This window comes from Volvox carteri, assembly GCF_000143455.1.
Source record: "Volvox carteri f. nagariensis unplaced genomic scaffold VOLCAscaffold_7, whole genome shotgun sequence".
Lineage (NCBI taxonomy): Eukaryota > Viridiplantae > Chlorophyta > Chlorophyceae > Chlamydomonadales > Volvocaceae > Volvox > Volvox carteri.
Genome location: NW_003307550.1, coordinates 2,287,619 through 2,305,582, shown reverse-complemented (window position 1 = coordinate 2,305,582; position 17,964 = coordinate 2,287,619). Strand labels below are relative to the sequence as shown.

Here is a 17,964-nt window from a genome sequence, read left to right as displayed (position 1 = left end):
AGTAGTCGAGCCGGGGGGCGGGGACATACCTTATCTTCCCTTTCCTCGTGCGGCCCCCCGATACCGATATCACAATTTCCTTGCCTCCCTTCACCCTTCCCGGCCCCTCTGTTTTCCTTACTTTCTTCGGACTCTTTCAATCAGGCTGAGCTGGTAGAGGAGCATCTGAAGACCACGAAGAAGGTGAGGAACGCAGCCGTAGCAGCAGCGGTAGCAGCAGCGTGGGAAAAATGATAATCTTTTCAATTAACCAAGTTTTCCATCTCCACCGCTTTTCGCGAGGAACAGTAATAAGTTTTCTATTTGGTTTCGTTTGACCTGTGTGAAGTCGGAGATTTTACGTTTGCGTTGCTCATGCCCACGTCGTCATCATTGCAACAAATTCGTTCTCATGTACTACCTAACCCCTTCCCCGTGCCGCCATACTCAAGGTCATCATTTACACCATCCAAGGCCAGCTTGTAGTGTTGCTCCTGCTGTGGGTGCTAGAGGGCGTGGACATACTCACCATTGTACCCACCATCGCGGCACCGCTGGGATACTGGCGGGTTGTACACCAAAGCTTTCCGTTCATATCCTTCCGCGACCCCATGCTGGTGTTATCCTCTGCGATGACAATGCTCTCGCACATTATGTGGATGCGTTATCATATGACTACTTTCCACCACATCGCTGTTTTGCTTGGGTTTTTCTTGGTGGTAGTTTGGCTGGTGCCGTTCCAGATGCTGGTTTCGTTGGCAGCCAACGAGAACTGCCTGCCCGGTGCCGCATCTGGAATGCCAAGTAGATATTATGCAGCAGGAGGCTTAAGCGGAGGCGGTGTCGTCGCGGCATCAGCCGGCCGTAGCGAGCGGAAGGGCACACGGACGCTATTAGGGAGCCTGTTTGACAGGGCAAGAGGACAGGATGCTAAGTCGAGTAAGGCACGCAGAAAGGATAGGGATTGTTAACACGCCGGCTATCCACCGAGCTTCAAACCCAGAGGACCACTCGAAGTCCGCTGGCTCCTGCATAGTGAGGACGGGACTCAGCTTTGCGGTTATTGGCTTAGGGTTAAGCCCGATGGGGTCATTCAAGGTATTACAGCACGACGTTGCTCCGCTGCTAAACGCACGCGGCATGTGGGCACGGAGGACGGGTTTTGCCCACAGCCCCACTGCGGCCCCCGGCCTGCATTGTTTGCTGAGTTAGCAGGTTGCAAAGCTCCAGCCTGTACAACCGCCCTAAGCCACACATTGCTTTATCCTCCCATGCACCATGAGGTGCCGCAACAAGGCAAATGCATGTATGCATAAGTACGCAGGCAAAAATGCAACCCATGCTCTTCTAGAACGAAGCAAGGACCGGCTTGGCTTCCCTCAAATGCACCACGTAGCCTCAGCCCAGCGGCTTCCCCTGCACCCCGCACAGCCCCAGCATAAGCCCGCACCTCTACACAGGTCCTCAAAGACCATTTGGCGATTTCGCCGAGATAGGAGAACGATGGATACACACACAGTACAAGCGCTGCGGATTAGAGTGTGACCCCTACAAAGCCAAACACTACAGGCAGACCTGACGCGATACTCTGCTGCGCAATGCACGTGCTAAAAGATAATCCTTAACGATGCTCTTAGAAGGATGTCTTGTATACGATGCCCTTAGCCGTAAGTACGATTCGCATGAGTCACAATGCATGCCTCCCTTCCCCCTTAACACTCTCCAAAAGACCTGGAAGGGCATGGTCGTTCGCTGGTCCATGCCAACCAGCATGGTAAGGTATTTCATCCAGCCCCTTATTGTGATGGGATAGACACAATAACGCATGTACAACGTCATCCACAGCCACGCAGCCATTGCCTTTGCCTGAAAAGCAATCCGGCACAGCTGCATCACCCAGCGCACACATCTCATTGCAAGGTACGATACATTCTTAACCACACGGGCAAAACTCCATTCGAATCCCAACGGTCCACAACGGTGAAGAAGGGAAATATCGGACGAACGGCCCCTGGCAACGGGTCCGAAATCTCCCAGGCGCTTGGCTCAGGATAACCCCCTTGCAAAACAATGTGTATTTGCATCACGCATACAAACATAACGAAACATATGTATATGCATACAAGCCCAAAGCAGCAGTCGCAGCGCCGGCGGCAGACTAGCAGCAATGGAAGGATCAGCTCGCCTCCGATGACGAAAACATCACTAGCACCGCTGGGACCGACATGTTACGAACCTCTCAAAAAAAGGGCATCAATGACGTTTGCGCCAACCTGGCTGCTAGCTTGCAGCACAGCACGGGGCCAGCAACACGCAGATACGGTCCTAAAACACACGCAATTCGCTTGTTTACGATACAAAAGCCGCGCGACCAATTTTCCCCCAGCAGTATGTCTATCATGACGTCGGTCTAATCATTACCAATCAGTTGTCGCCTTCCTACAATCATCCTCGTCCGTTTGCTCCGGATTCCGTTATCAATACCCGAAACCGGCTGGACTGCAGCCGTTAACGCGTCAATAACCCCCTCCCTGCCAACCATACGAGCAGCAGCACAGCAGAAGCAAAAGCCCGCCAGAGCATGAGCATTCACGCATGCTCGCTGTACGCACTTGCGCGCCGTACCAGGTATGCACGTTGCAAAACCTGTGCAACAGTCGTGCACCAACCACCGAACAAAGGTGGCCAGCAGCAGCAGGTAGCAGCAGCAGTAGCACAAAACGAAAAGCAGGGGAATTGGAAGCACGGACAAGCCGTCCCTGAGGCAAAGACCCGACAGGGTATCAACCCATGAGAGCCACATGGCGCGTGGCGACATAGCTATCCCTACAGCCATAATCCCAACGGCCGGCTCGTCACACAACGACAGTCCCACGCGCTGATGCAGCGAGGCGGGGGCGGTCAGGCACGCAGGCCTCCATCGCCCCTTTTCCCCTTCACCCCGGATGCAATCTAAAAAACATCCAAAAGTAATTCCCACGCACGTAATGACTCTTAACTATTTGAAAGACACCGTGCTTCCAGCAAGAGCCACAACAAGTCGCTCGCGTTCTCTCTGCCGCAACAGCACCACAACCATATCAGTACCCGGTCCTCCTCCTCAACGAGAGCCTCCCGAGGGACGGTAAGGTGCGGCGGTTGACTCAGGGTCCGATGGAGGCCCCCTTGCACCCACCGGAATCCACTTCCCGCCCGGTGACGCGCGCAACTGCAGCAGCAGCAACAGCGAGAGCACGGGACTTCCACACATCGGACGGCAGGGCGCATATCACCCAAAGCCCACCCGAAGCTGGGTCTTCCAGCCAGAGGACGCCCAAGGCCAGGGGGCTCACACCCAGGCCTAAAAAGCGGCGGACAGTCAAACAAACAAACCCATGCGGCACCGCTGAGCGGTTCCCGTGGTGCCATCAAGAGGGCAACACAGGGGGCGTTGGCGCGTGTAGAGATCGGCGTGCAAGAAGCCACCGGCCTAGAGAGGGAAACAGGCCACATTCGCACAAGGGGAACGCCCTTATGGGGTTTCACGGGACCACAAAGCGCAGAAGCAGATCGAGGATACAACCATATACACACACACACGTGCGCGCGCGCAAAGAGGTATGATGCCCATGTGTACTCGCGTCCCAAAAAAACTTCCGTGTTGTTATAGCGCCATTGTCGTCTTTGTCATCATCAAGCCACGATTGCGGCAGCGTCAGGATAACCCGCGAAAAACAATCAACGTGTCAGCATTTCAGCTTGCGGACGCGCCTGCGCGCGCCACAACAACCCCTCCCCCGCGTCTGCAACTTCGCGGCTTCAGCAGCATGTAGAAACACAAAAGGCCTCCGGCGCTGAGCTTTAACCATCGGACCTTGAAATGCGACTCCACACAAACAAACTAGCCAACCAAAAAATGCCGGCTATATCCAGTGTCGACATTCTTAATACTCCAATCCACTCAAGCCATGCCCCCCAGTAGCCAGGGCAAGCACGGGCCTCTGCGTCGCCGCGTGAACGCCACTGCGCAAGGTCAAATCCCCAAACCGTCATGAGGCGGTGCACCGCCTCGGGTGGTGGTGACGATGATATCCGGAGGTTGATCCGGAGCTGGAGCCCGTAATTGACTGCTGGCAACCTTTGCCAGCCCCGCAGCCTGTCTGAACACCGAATGACCGACTGGTTCAGCTCCCTGACATATCGCCTACGTCTTTGACAAACACCCACACCTACTTGCGTCTGTCGCGTCCGCCGTTTAACATCATGCACCGCTACGTTTCAAGCACCAGACGGCAGCGGCGCGCCACCACCCAGCATCATGCTACCAAGGGCCGCTACCGCCGCCGCCGCTGGCGGCGGCGGCACCGGCGGTCTGGCAACACCAACACCTATGCCACCTCCTCCTCCGGCAACCGTCGCTTCCATCGCCATTGCCGCCGGCGCGCCACCTACCATCGCCACCATCCGCAGCAGCGCCACCAGCTGCCGCTCTTGCCGATCCTGCAAAAAGCTGAGCTTCATGCGGATCTGTTCCAGAAGGTACTGGAAGCTGTGGAAGCTGTCAGGCAGCTGCCCTAGCATCTCCCCGAGCGCGGACGTACCCCCCTCTGCAGCGTCGGCCTCTACAGCGCCAGAAACCGCCGACGCTGGTGCAGCGGCTGCAGAGACTGTTGAACCAAGATCCGACGGCCGCCTGCTGCTGCTGACGAGGCTGACAATGGTCCAAGCGCGCAGCAGCGCACGCTCCGCCATGGAGAGGCTCCAGCAGGTTCCCTTGTGCTCTAACACGCGCGCCAACAGCACGTATGCGCGGCCGGTCTCCGGATGCAGAGGCCCCATGCGTGACTCCGTCTCTAGGACCTGCAGGTTGATGCAAGATGGAACTTGCTTGCATAACGCAACATGTAAGATAACTAATGGCGCGCATTAGTGCACAAAAGGACCATCCACAATATAGCTTCAGAAGTTTTGAAAGACAACCGAGTTGGCAACAGCAGTGTGTGGAAACATAGTCCCTGCTTCCATCCAAAAGGCAGTTTGAAACAGAATTACATAGTCATGACCGGCTTGCATGCGTTGCAATCAGACGACTACTTTCGCAGATTTAAGCCTGCGATTTTTTCCTCGCGCACACCAGCCGTCCCTCCTAGTCCTACCTGCTGGCGGATGCGGTTTATGGACGCCGGGTCGGGCACATCACCCTGTCGAGCAGCGTCTACTGGCAGCAGCAGCTTCAGGTGCTGCTGCTGCAGCAATGCCAGCTGAGCCAGCACCTCGCCATTGCCCCCGGCAACCTGTGGCCCTAAACCCTGCGCCTGTTCCGCCCCTGCTGCCGCAGCGGCAGCAACAGCCGACTGGCGCCCGCCGCTGCTGCTGCAGGGCTGTGGTCCAGGCGGCGCAGCCACACCTGATGCCTGCGCCGCCGGGCGCCGCTGAGGCCCTCCCGACGCCGACGCCGACGCAGCTCCCGCTGCCCCTGTTGCTGCCGTCGGCTGGTTGTCTAGCTGACCTGCGCTTTCGCCTTCGAGGCTGTGGCGGTCAGCCCCGTCCGTGTTGACGGGAGAGGCTCTTCCTGCGCCGCCCGCAAGCTGCGAATCTGGGCTGTTCATCGCGTCGTGCACTGCGACCGAGGCCGCGGGCGGACCTCCCATTGGCGATACCGACGAGGGCGCGCGAAGCAGAACTTCTTCGAGCACCTGCTGCTGATGCTGGTCAAATCCTGCGGTACACGCCGCAGCCGCCTCCCCTCCATCACCAAAGACGGACCGTGATGACGACCCGCCACCTGCAGCGGCTCCGTCAACGCCTGCTGTTGCCGCTGCTGCGGCATCAGCACCCATCTGTAGCGACTGAGGACTTGAAGCGCCGCCACCACCGGGGTAGCTGTTCAAGGGCGCTTTGGCAGCCCTCCTCGTTGTGCCACCTTTCCCGAGCTGCCAGCCGCCGCCGCCGCCACCGAGCTGATGGTGGCGTTCCTCACCATCGGCTGCGCTCTGCCGTGACGCCGATGGCCTACTACCGCTGCCGCCGCCGCCACGTTCCTCAAATTTCATCGCCACCGCCACGGCGTCGCGCCCCGTCTTCACGCCGCCCCTGCCTCCATTGTCATTGAGTTCCGCAGCGGCGCCGCTCATCTCCGCTATCCTGTTGTGTGCCGCCACGAAGCTGGCAGACAGTCCAGGCGAGCGCCCCAGCACCGCCGCAATCTGCGCCAGCGATGGCGGCAACGGATACCCATGCGTGCCGCCGCTCGCGGCCCCCCCGCCGCCGGCAACGGCGGTGGCCAGGTTCGCTGGCATGTCTCCAAGTAGAGCCCCAACGTCTAGACCGGGCAGGCCCATCCCAAGCCCCGGCGGCAGCATCTGCGGCCCGAGCATCGGCCCAAATGGCCCCGATAGCTGTCCGGGGCCCAGACCCAGACCCAGGCCGGGCAAAGCCAGAGGCCCACCGCCCATCAAAACCGCGCGGAGGCGCTCCGACGAAGGAAGTGGCAGGCCCCCGGCGATACCGTGACCGTTCCCGCTGACGCCGCCGCCACCGGCAACGAGCATGGCGTGCACGGCGGCGGGGTTGTATGGTAGACCAGCGGTCGCTGCTGCTGCGCCCTGCGGCGGCAGTCCCTGGAGTAGATGTAGCGGCAAACACTGACCCGGCGGCATGTGCATCATCGGGATTGACGATTGGGGCATGGGAGGCATGCTTCTAGAGGCCCGGCGCCCGTGAAAGTGCGGCGGCAATGGAACGTCAGAGTGCTTTCGACTGCTGGCAGAGCAGCGCTGTGCGCCTCCTCGAACCTGCCTCCGGGCGCCTCCGCCTCCGCCGCTATCTGCACCTGTTCGGCGGTCCGAGCCAGCAGACCGAGGAGGTAGCGCCGTCCGTCGCCGCTGCGCTGACACGGTTTCATCCCCGCTCATCATCACATCGTCCTCCTCCTCCTCCTCTTGCCCTTCATCCTCCTCCTCAGCCTCTCGCCCTTCGTCTTCGTCTGTCTCTTCACCCCTGCCCGCAGCCTGAGCACCAAAGACCCCGGGCCGGTGAGCATGCCGCCTTCGGCCGCCACCCACTGCCGCAGGTGCTATCCCCGCAGCGCCGTTGTCCCCAAGTATGGTCCGTCCGGAAATTCGTCCGCCCCTCATTCCGCGATAAATCCCCGGATGATGGTGACCCAGATTCTCGGCGTCGGGGCCCCAGCGAACGCCGGCAGGCGTGCCATGGTTCGCCGCGTCCTCGCCGTTACCCTCGCTAGGTTGACCATGCTCGGGCCCGTCGTCGATATGCTGCTGCTCCTCGCTCTTTCTGTCGTCGCTGGCCTCTTCCGCCAGTTCGCCTGCTCTCCCAGTATGCTGCTGCCGCTGCTGTTCGGCCGTACGGTGCAACTGGTTTGACGACTGTTGACGTAACTGCAACGCCAGTACGGCATCACGTCGATAGGTCGCCACCGCCGCCGCCGTGGCCCCGTCCCCTTGCCCCATCATGTCGCCATCTGACTCCTCTCCCTGCTCGCCATCGTCATCAAAGGCCGCTGCTTCTGCTACCCTGCCAGCATCCTTCTCCCCCTCCTCCTCCCCCTCCGCCATCTCCTCCTCCCCCTCCTCTTCGCCTTCCGGCGCCTCTTGACGATCGTCTTCAAGCTCGTCGCGCATCCTGACCTTGGCAACCATGCACGGCATCGAGGGCTCCCGGCTAAGCGGCGGCCGCTGGCGCCGGAAGGACGGCTGACGATGTACGTCGCCACTACGCCGTCGAACTTGCGGCGGTCCGTGCATGACAGCTGGATCATCCTCAGGGCCCCTGTTGCGTACAAAACATACAGACAACATATACACATACAAGCCCATACATGTTACAAACCACCAAAAGCTATCTTTCTTTCCGCGGCTTTGGTATATCAACCATACTACATATTAGATAGCGCGCGAGAGTGCCAGGGGATCGCAGCGTAAAAGCCAATAAACCGTGTTAACCCGAACATGGAAGGAGGGGGTGCACACGCGGTGAAAGCAGAGAGAGAGAGAGAGCACAGGAACAGCCATATACTCGCAATGTCATGATGAGCACCCAATCCTGGCAACATGCATGTTGCCTAGTCCAGAAAGAAACACCCCTCGCTTTGTCCCTTGGGACCGCCTCCTTTTCGCTCATGACCTGCTTCGGCCATTCAAGGATTTCCCCCAGTACTGGCCTTAAATAACGAACACAAACCTGCTACAATCTCTTCCTATCCAAAAGGTATCTTACCCCTCAATCTCGTCCGCTGCATCGACCAGCAGGTGTAGACTGCTCAGCGCGTCGCTGACAGCGCCACCCGCCGAGTTACCGCCCGCCACCGCGCCCGCCGCCGCCATGCCGTTGGCCGTAACGCCGCGCCCGCCGCCGTAAGGCACCTTCGGAATGGCTCCGCCGTTGCCCGACGGCGCAGGCCCAAAGCTCGTGAAAGATCCTCGACCCCCTCTGCTTCCGCCGCCAGACCCCAGTGCATCCCCTGCGCTCAATGATCCCCTGTGCCCCGCTGCGGTGACCGCCGCCGGTACCCCTAGGGACGTCCCCATCCCAGCGGAAGAGGACCGCAACAATGGCGCCCCGTTGGACGACGTACGGTTCGAGTAGTAACCGCCGCCGCCAGTAACGGCGCCGGCGCGGGAGGGCGCGCCATTGTAGCTGGTGCGTAGCTTCTTGGGCACGGGCTCCTGTGCGCCGCCTGGGTCGTGCAAGTCCGCTAAATCAATGCCCTCCTGGGCTAGCCAGTTGAGCAGCCAGGGCTCGTTCAGCCAGGATTTCAGACCGAAGAGGCCTTCTTTAGGCCTGTACAGATCAAATACAGGAAGCCAAGGCGGGCGGTGGGGGAAAGACGAACCACGAACGAGTGAAGCTGCTGCCAGGGCAAGAGTGTACGGGCGAGTCGGGGGAAGCAGGCATGTGCAGCATGCAGGGGTCGGCTTTGATGCCGCGGCAGCGGGACTGGGCAGAGACTAGGTTCATGTGGTTAGAATGCTGTTAGGCGCGAGGTGAGCTGTGGTTAGGCCGGATTGGGTTCAAGGAGCTCTCAAGTGCCTAGGAGGGAACGGCGGTGTGAAGGCTTAATTGCAAGGCACCTTGCGAACAGCGTCCCTGGATGCTCATGCCCAAGTCAGCTTCTTTCACCAGGGAACCTGCGGGAATGGGGTCGCTATGACCCAGATCAGATCCCCTGCTGCGCTGAAAGTTAATTACAGGGATGCTGGTCTATTAAGGGATATGTACAAAGATAAACACAAAGCACGTCCGCCAACCCACATGATGCTGAAGAACAGGCTGGCATTGCAGACGGGGGCGGCTTGGGAGAGCACTGGCATGGGCAAAAGTATTGCAGCAACGGTGCACTGTGTGCAACATGATTTTTTGCATCAGGCATCCCACCCTCGTCTATGGCTAGTTCCTTCTCCCCTTGCAAGAAGAGTAGCTGTTGCATGGGCCTTAGAACTTTAGAAAACCATGGCAAGGAGGTTGAATGTATGACCCAAGGTGTCATTTGACTGGATCTTCCCAAAGCCTTACTTGATGAATACGGTGGTGTGGGCCTTCTTGCGGACCTCAGTGTACAGCGCCGACGCCATCGTGTTCTCGGGGGTTTTCCCCATGCACCTAAGCAGCTTCCTGTCAATCGCCAGCTTTGTAATCTCCCCTGTTAGCCACGTTGCAGATAACATCTCAGTTCATTATGGCTATACAAAAGGTGTGTAGACGTTTTGTAAGAAAAGCATGTCACGGCAGGGAGCTGGCCTGCCGGCTCCCTGGCGGAAGACAGGACTCCTTCGACCAACTTGGTCAACGCCCCTTCAAAGTTTGGAGTGTTCTCACCTGACGTCATAAGCCGTTCCTCTTGCTTGAGAATTTCGAACGCGGCGTTCTTAAAAATACCGCCGGTCACAGGTGCGCCGCTTGCATGGTCACCAGACTCTGTGTCGAAGTCACCGCTATACATGTTCCTCCTAGATGAAATAAAAAACATATTTATGGACGTAGATGGTCAGCACCTGGAGCTATATTCTACAGTTGCAGTTGTGGCCTGATGTAAATTCAGCACGCCAGCCGGCCAGGGCATAGAAACAAATAGGCCTAGAGCCTGCGCGACACCCAAGGAGTCTTCGACCATGCAAGATATTGAAGCGGGAAGAGGGAGGTACACACTACGCCATTGGCACAAGGCATGCCATTAGCCGACCGGCGGACGTCAACACAACTGGCTGTCCCCTAAAATCCTGCTCCCAGATGGCAAGCCAAGTTTAAGACCCCACTGCAAAAGGAGATTGAGCTCGCATCGATTGACCTGTCGACCTTGGCCGCGGGGGACGCGCCTTTCCCACAGCCGGCAGGCCCCACTTACCTTGAACGCCCCGAGCCCGTGGTCGCCCTCCGGCCGACACTGGCCATCCCACTCATCTGTGGCAGCGGAGAACGGCGCTGAAAGAATCAGCGTCAAGGAAGTCGTCTTGAGATGTGGACATGGTCCTCCATAATCACCTTAAGCCGCTGCTCCCAGCAATTCCAGGCTGAGCTTTAAGATGCCTTGCTAAGCTTTCGCCGTTGCTAGCAGCTGACAAAACAGCTGGGGCCAGGTTTTGTAAGGACTCTATCCTCGCGGCGCAGCGATGAGACCCATAGCAGGGTTAACAGAAGTGCAGCAATATATCAAGGAAATTACGTTTGTCTCTAGTTGCCTCGCTTGGAGTTCAATCATCTTCCAGTTCGTGCAACCATCCTTCTCCCCCCAAATTGGTGACAGACTACAACTTGGAGACACTTTTCAGAGCCACTGTGTAATAGACATACACTCGAATGCTTAGAAATTAAACGAGTGCGTATTCGGACCTTCAAACGCGTTGACAGAAGATTGCACATCTGCCTTAAGACAGTTGGCCAGACACCAAGATGCACACACCCGCAGCTATTTGGCAAAGATAAGCAGAATTCACTACAGGTTTGAGAATTGGCTGTCCAGCGTCAGTGGTCGATGGCTTTTCCTTCTGAAGATACAGCTTCGGATGCCAGGACAATTTATGCGGTGAGAAGGGGTCCTATCTATTCCTGCTATATTGCACTTTGGAAATGCGGTTATGTTTCGGTCCATCGACGGTTGCCTCGTGTTTATGTCGGCAGAAACCCTTTCCAAAGTCGACAACGGATGAACACGTTAGGGAGATCTTTGGAGCATATGGCAGGTGTGCAAAAATCGGGTTCGACCCAGTCACACCTGGTTTATGTGCTTGCTACATTGTTTTGGGCCGGCGGCGACGAGAGCTTCGAATTAGAAGTCGTTTGACGTGCTGGGCACAGCATCCGGCTGCGAGAGCAACTAGTTCATCTCGCCTTGTCAAGGCCACCCGCTTACCGTCACTGCTTGCCTGCCGTGTGCTCCCGACGTGTTAGAACCGGCCTCCCCAGCCGGCCTCCCCAGCTGTGCATAGATTGCTGCGCTCTCCGTAAGTACAATAGAGCTAACACGCCAGGAGTTAATGCTGTCCCAGTCCACTCATGCGATGCACGCTGAGCCGTTCACCCATAGAAAACCACGCGTTGATCGATTCACGACGTGGTGGGGGATCCCCCGCCACCCGACAACCTCATCATCCCGTGCATCGTCGTCATGTTTTACAGCGTCAGGCGGGTCAAACTGCGCCGCGAGCTCTCCACAAACAGCTTCCGGGGCAGCGTGTACATTGAGTTCGCGGAGGCCGCCTCTGCACATGCCGCGGTCAGCAACCCCCCGCAGCAGCCCCACACCAGCAGCGCCTCACCTGCCGGCGTGCCCCAGAATTTCCATGTCATGATGAAAGCCGACTATGAGCGCAAGCGCGCCAATGCGTCCAGCTCCGGCGGCGGCGGCAAGAGCGGCACTGGCTCCGCGCACAAACGTGCACGGCATCGCAGCGAAGGCCCTTCCTCGTCCTCGCAGCGGCATCCGCCGCCGCATCCGCCGCTACCGCCACTTTTTGGGGACCAGTTCGGCCCGGTGGCAGTCGTGTCAGCCAGCACCGAACAACATCAACATCACCACCACAATCACAGTCACCAGCAGCAGCAGGAAATCCAGCACTTGCGGCAGGTCGTTGAGGAGCGTGAGTTAACTGTACGGAACCTGGAGGAGTCCTTGCGGAAGGAAAGGGAAGAGAACCAGCGGCTTTATCAGCGGTTAGAAGAGGTACGACATGGCAACGACCCAAATAAGTCGCGTTACGGTATTCCGAGTAAAACGAGGTGATTCTCGAGATTTTGGATGGGGGGAAAACCAAATTCCGCCCCCTCTTTGGGCAGTGGTGGATGGCAGTTTGTGGCTGGGTGAGAGTGCGTTGACGTTTGGGGAAAGGGTCAAAGGACTTCGGTTCTGTGTTGGCAGGGTCTGTTACGGTCGCGGTGTTAGCGGTGGTGGTGGCGGATGTCCGCTCGATTGACGAAGCAGTCACCAAACCAACGCAAAGTAAAAGAGAACTGACAGATCTCCAGGTCACCAGGCCAATGGCTCCCGACATACGACCCAACGCGATGTGTGCGCTGTGACCCAAAAAGTAGATGTGTTGGATAGCTGGATGGCAGCATGTCCTGTGGTGAGCCTTATGACCCATGGGTCACTGGTGCTGCCACCGTCAGCGCCACCTGGCTCTCCTTGCGCGTGTAGGGCACTGGCTTGCCGACATTGACGTAATCCTGGGCAGCTCCCACAGCCTATGTCTGTCTGAACACTGTCTTGTTGTTTGTCAAGTTTGTCAGCTTGGGAACAGCAGTGTTCGTAACAGTCCGGGGTCGCGCGTGTGCGGGGTTTGCCATGGACCCATAGACCTCACGCGCTCTCTGCTCCACTGCATTTTGCAAGCATTGACCTGCTGTACAGCTTGGCCGTCCGTCCGTCTTTTCACCGCTGTCTGTGTGTGTCGTGCGTGTGCGCGTTGATGACCCGAGGACTGCCCCTGTGGGCCATGTTTCTTAGGGGCAGGGCCGCGCCACGCCACTGCTCACGTGGTGTTTGCTTTCTTCATTCCCTCCCTCGTCTGCCTGTCCGTCTGTCTGTCTGCCTGTTCAGGCGCAGGGACGCGCGCAGGAAGCGACCACACGAGAGGCGGCAGCGAACCAAAAGGCGCTCGCACGCGACGTGGAGATCGGGTCCTTGAAGGGCGAGATTTCCATGTTGCGGACTCAGGTTGTGCGTGTAAGGGGGGGAGGAGGAGGAGGGAAAGCAGGGGACTCGAAGAAGGTGGCTCGACACTAGACATATATGCGCCACGCTGTCCTCATCCTCACGGGCGTCAACTATTCGCCGAAGCTATTAAAGCTGGCATGTTCCCTTCGTGCCGTTTTGTTCAAGCCTGGGGCTGACTTGCCGCTGTTGTTGCGGTTGTTGGTCTTGTTTGTTGCGTGACACATAAGGCCCGAGTTTGCTTTGCGTGAAATTGTGCATATTTGTATGCGGCTGTAATTGCGCACCGGACCGCAGGGCTCAGCACAGCTCGAGCGACAGAGTGCGGCACATAAGGCCCGCGTATCAGAGCTCGAAGCCTCTCTGCAGCGCCTGAAGGACTCGCTAATGGAGAAGGAGCGGGAGGAGCGAGAGCTGCGGAAAGCCGCCGCAGCCGCCGCAGCCGCCACCAGTCGAGGCGGCGAGAACGGTGGCGATGGCGGCGGAAGCGAAGGCGGAAGGAGAGTCCGGGCTTCCGGCAACGACGGAAAAGGAGGTGGCGACGGCTTCTTGGACGACCTTTAAACGGACTTGATGTGCCCGAACGACGGTGGTGTCGGTGGCAGTAGACGTAGCTGCCTTGAAATGCCCCTGCCGGTACCCCGCCCTCACACAGCAAGGCTCAAAAACCTGGACTACGATCCTGGAGGGATGTGATGCAGCGGCGGGTGGTGTGCGTGGCTTCTGCCAAACTGCTGTTGCCGCTGCGGCGGTGTCGGCATCGCTATCGGCCGCAGCGGCCTGACTGCAGCAGCAATCGGAGAACTAGCAGTAACCCACCCAGACCTCCATGAGCTTCTTCCTTTCTCCAGGTTTTCAACCCGAGCATTTTTTTAAAGGAATGTTGATATGAGGGTGTTGAGAAGAAGGGTATATATCTGGGTGCTTAGATGCCTGGGTGGTCTGCCCCACGTTCGGATGTACGGATGCGATGCATGACGTACGGAGTGCGCTCTCCAGTGTTGTTCTTGCCCTCGCTGTCCCAGTTGCGCCTCTGGTCCACGTGTGGGGGTCCATGGCGTGCCGTGGCGAGACGCATATGCCGGGTGGCGCGGTGAGGAGCAGGCATGTAGGCATACACGCTTGGCGCTGAAGCATGTAGCGAAACGCGTCCTTCTCTTGCACCGCTGCGGCTGCGGCTGCGGCTGCCGCCGCAACTTCCTGGATTGAGCCCTGACCAACCTGTTTACCGCGCAGAGGACGGAGGTATGTCTCTTTGGAAGGATACAGCTCCCAGCGTTCCATTCCACTTGCTGGTCCATTTAGAGCGGGGCCCGCAACAAGGGAAGTATCCAGGAAGGGAGGTCAAGGCATGTGGGGCTTTGCAGCATGCGATGCAGCTGGGCTGGGGTGGGCTGAGCGACCCCCCATGCATTAAGACCCATGCATGGCATTGTTGTGTGTCCTTGAGGTCTCTGTGGGCCGGGGGCCCTGAGGCCGCCTGAGGTGGCTCATCTCGCATCTTGGGGTGCGCTCGTCTGCGTGTGGACCAGCTCTCTCCCTCTCTATCGTCCCCTGACTAATTCTCTGAGCAGGAGTTTGTACGTCGGACGGGGGAAGTGGACGCTAATAGGAACAAAATACACACGCAGCAGGAGTGCGTGTGGGTTCTTTTTGGAAAGGTGGGGACGTGGTGCGAATCTGGATGTTCAGGTAAGGTGTCCGGTGTTTCGCGGTGTGTGCATGCCGCCATGGGTGTTGTGCCGGGGTACAGCAGCAAAGCAGCGGGCTACCTGGAGGTTTGCTTGCAGGGAGATGTAGAGGTGCTTGTTTCATGCTTGACAGGTAAGGGACGTGGTATACAGGCGTTATGAGAGGATTTGGTTGCTTTGTGCGGGTCATTGAGTTCGTGTTTTTGGTCGCCGTGACGGCGGTCCTCGATGCCAGCACAGCGAGCGTTTTGTCACCGTGCGTGAGTGTGACCCCCATAGAAGACGCAAAACTCACAGCTGTTCCTTTGCCGCGCGTTGTACTCTTGCTTCCCTTCACAAACGCTTGAATCTGGGCGAGTAACGATAAGTGCTCTGGTAAATTTGGGTCTAGCTATCGACTGTTGGGATTAAGTTTGGTTGGTTAGGTTTCCTACAGTTGGATACTTAACCGAACGCAAAACATGATCCTATTCTTTCGTCTCCAGTTTTGCACATTCCTCTCATCTAGGTTAAAAGCATGCTTTCGACCTCAATTGACAATCGGATTAGCCGAGCGGTGTGGGTCCAAGCTGTGTCCGTTGCTTATCCTTGACTGGGGATGAATAATGAGGCCGCGTCCGTGGGAAACAAGGATTTCAAATGTGTGGTTGTCGCTTAGGCTGATTAATCTCAGAGGACGCTATATTACCCTTGGCTACATTTACCCTTTTCGCTGTCGCTGTGGTAAGTGCTTTTTGCTCGTTTTGTCCGGACCTTTGCAGTGTATGTTGTTACAGGGTGGTTAACTTCGCCAGCGGCCCCCTTTCCCGGGGCAATCCCTGCTCTCCCCTGCTAGAGGGGCACCCTAATCCGTCACCCCATCCGACTTCAGAATGTATTCGTTGGGTTCGGCAACTCACCACCAGCATCCAACCAAATCTAGCGGATCAACGGCGCATCAACTTAGTTCCTGGTCAGGTCGCAAGTTGATATTATCACGTCCTACACCGTCCATATGATGGGGGGCCACCTCCCATTTCTTCACTCCTCAAACACCCGAGGAGCCGGCAGGCGGATTTGAACCCGGGTCGACTGGGTCGACTGGGAGCAGAAGTCAGGCCTTAACCTCTGCCAGCCGCCTGCATGCAATTGCACCCTAAGTCCAGACTTTTGCAGCCTGCATGCTGTCCCAAGTCATGTAGCCAACCTAGCCCATGGCCCGTTCGGAGTTGAAGTGAATGCAAGGCGATGTTACAAGCTGACGATATTGTAAGGCCCAGACGAGCTAGGAGACTCTAAAGCGCGAGGATTAGCTGAGCCAAACATTCTATAAAATGTTCCTACTTGCTTTTTCCAGGGCCGGTTTTCCTCGCGAACATGGTTAACTATGTCCTAAAATAAAAACATCTGGCGTATTTTCAATATACAGCAAGCTGCAACCACAAAATCATGTAGTTTTACAAATGTCATGTAGCTCTCCATTAGACTGCTTCTGGCCCGAGTCGCGTATGGATGGTTTAGGTAGGGATGCTCGTCATTTCACCCCGAGGTGAGGAAATGACGAGCATAGGATCTAAAACTGTTTGTGAATTTGGTCCAAGTTTTGAAATTTACCTCTGTAGAGCGTATGGTAAATAAAATCTAAAGATGTATACATGGGCAGCCATTTTAGGAATTTTTTTGTCAGCGCGCACAGTAGCACGCAGCAGCTCAGCAGGCAGGTCTGGTCGCTTTACTAAACCAGGCGTAGACAAGGCACTTCTTATGCATGGTTACCCTTTCCAATACATTCCATTACGGTCAACCGTGTTTTTGTCCAGGCAGGCCGGTAACCGGTTAGTAGGGTAGCCTATCGGTGGGTTAACCCAACGGTAAGGTTAAGGCCGGTAACTCCTCGGTAACCCTACCCTACCACGGCCCCGCCCTACCTAACGACCAGTTGGACCCGGTGACCGATCGGTGACCGGTCGAATGTATATATATTCCATAGGGAAGCAGAAAAAAGTAAAGAATACAACAAAAGTAACTCTATAACCTGCAGGTGGTTCAGCCAGGGTGGAAATCCTACCAGCAAGCTTATTGCGAAATGCGCCGCCGCAGTTTACCCTTTTTTCCGAGTCCGCTGCAACAGCTCTTTTAGCCATTCCGACAGCGTCACCATTCCCATGTTCCATTTCCGTTCCCATTCCAAGAATGCCTAATCACGGCCTCAGCTACCATCTATGCAATCGACATCTCCCGCAAAAGTAAATACGACCTCGCGAATGGTAAGTCGGCTGGTCCGCAAGTTTTAGGTCTTGGGTCCGGAGCGGCAGTAAGTGCTTGCATTTATGACAGGGAAATTTATTGGCTTCCCTTGCGCCTTACTGTGGTCTCCAATGCGCGTGGTCGATTTACGCCCTGTTCGTCTGCCTCCTTGCATCTCGGCTGATCTCTTTCTCCTTAGGCTTAGATTATTAAAATGTAATCCACTGATTTCCGGTTGTCCTGAATGAGCGACCATTTTTGATGCGTTTCCGTACCGCTGTCGTGCCTAGATCGATGACTTTGCCTTTCTCGGCACTGACGCGACTAGCTCCGTGCCGCCTTCCTTTGTTCCTGGGCGGAGCTTGCGAGGCGTGGTGAGGTGTCGCCGTCCGATTATGTTGTACTTTTGCGCGCCCCGTGAGACTGGCCCGGCTCTCCGCAGGTCCCTCTTCGCACTGGCGGCCTCAGCCTTCCCGGGGGTCCGTTTTCCCGGGCTGGGTTGTCGGCTCCATCTCTCGAGTCTCCTCCTTTGGCGCCTTCTGTGGGTTATCTGTTTGCTGCCACCTGTTCCGTGTGCGGTGTTGGCTGACTCTCGTGTCTCGGTGGGCTTCCCGTAGGATTTCTTTCCTGGCCCTGGGATTGTCGCCGGCGCCGCCGCCGCCTCTGCCGGGCCCCCCGTTGGCCGGTCTTTTCCGCTGGGCGTTCCTGCCCAGGTTGGTAAGGAAAATGTCCGTTGGCTGTTGGCCCGATCTAGCGCTCTCCTAAGCGATTCTCTCGTCTGCAGGCACCTGCTCCCCTGGGTGTGGCTCACGGTCGCCTTGACCAGGTGATCGCTCGGCTCCGCCCTTCCCCTCTCATTTCAGCCGCGGACCAGGAAGCTTCTTATCAGCGGGGTCTGGCCGCGGCCAACCAGTGGCTCCT

At 57.3% G+C, this 17,964-nt stretch overlaps 3 protein-coding genes across 3 annotated transcripts in view; 2 read left to right on the top strand and 1 right to left on the bottom strand.

Annotated features, from left to right (window-relative positions):
• Positions 1-389: 389 nt before the first annotated feature.
• Positions 390-9,946, bottom strand: VOLCADRAFT_88101 (uncharacterized protein; the record flags this gene model as incomplete). The annotated part of the gene is made up of 10 exons (XM_002947652.1): positions 390-476; positions 509-606; positions 1,430-1,506; positions 2,592-2,857; positions 3,155-3,187; positions 4,411-4,818; positions 5,115-7,749; positions 8,197-8,760; positions 9,493-9,619; positions 9,796-9,946. 10 exons carry the CDS (start codon positions 9,944-9,946, stop codon positions 390-392), a joined length of 4,446 nt encoding a protein of 1,481 aa, XP_002947698.1.
• A 1,048-nt stretch (positions 9,947-10,994) lies between these two features.
• Positions 10,995-14,431, top strand: VOLCADRAFT_88100 (uncharacterized protein; the record flags this gene model as incomplete). Its single annotated transcript, XM_002947776.1, has 6 exons — positions 10,995-10,999; positions 11,593-12,136; positions 13,013-13,138; positions 13,424-13,661; positions 14,152-14,219; positions 14,363-14,431. The coding sequence occupies 6 exons, from the start codon at positions 10,995-10,997 to the stop codon at positions 14,429-14,431; spliced, it is 1,050 nt and encodes a 349-aa protein (XP_002947822.1).
• Positions 14,432-16,259: 1,828 nt separating this feature from the next.
• VOLCADRAFT_88099 (uncharacterized protein) overlaps positions 16,260-17,964 on the top strand; it is a gene marked incomplete at both ends in the record, with an annotated part of 36,483 nt that continues 34,778 nt past the window's right edge. The window contains 4 exons of the mRNA XM_002947775.1: positions 16,260-16,345; positions 17,486-17,522; positions 17,661-17,756; positions 17,828-17,869. Coding sequence (XP_002947821.1) covers positions 16,260-16,345; positions 17,486-17,522; positions 17,661-17,756; positions 17,828-17,869 — 261 coding nt within the window. The remainder of the gene's footprint in view (positions 16,346-17,485; positions 17,523-17,660; positions 17,757-17,827; positions 17,870-17,964) is intronic.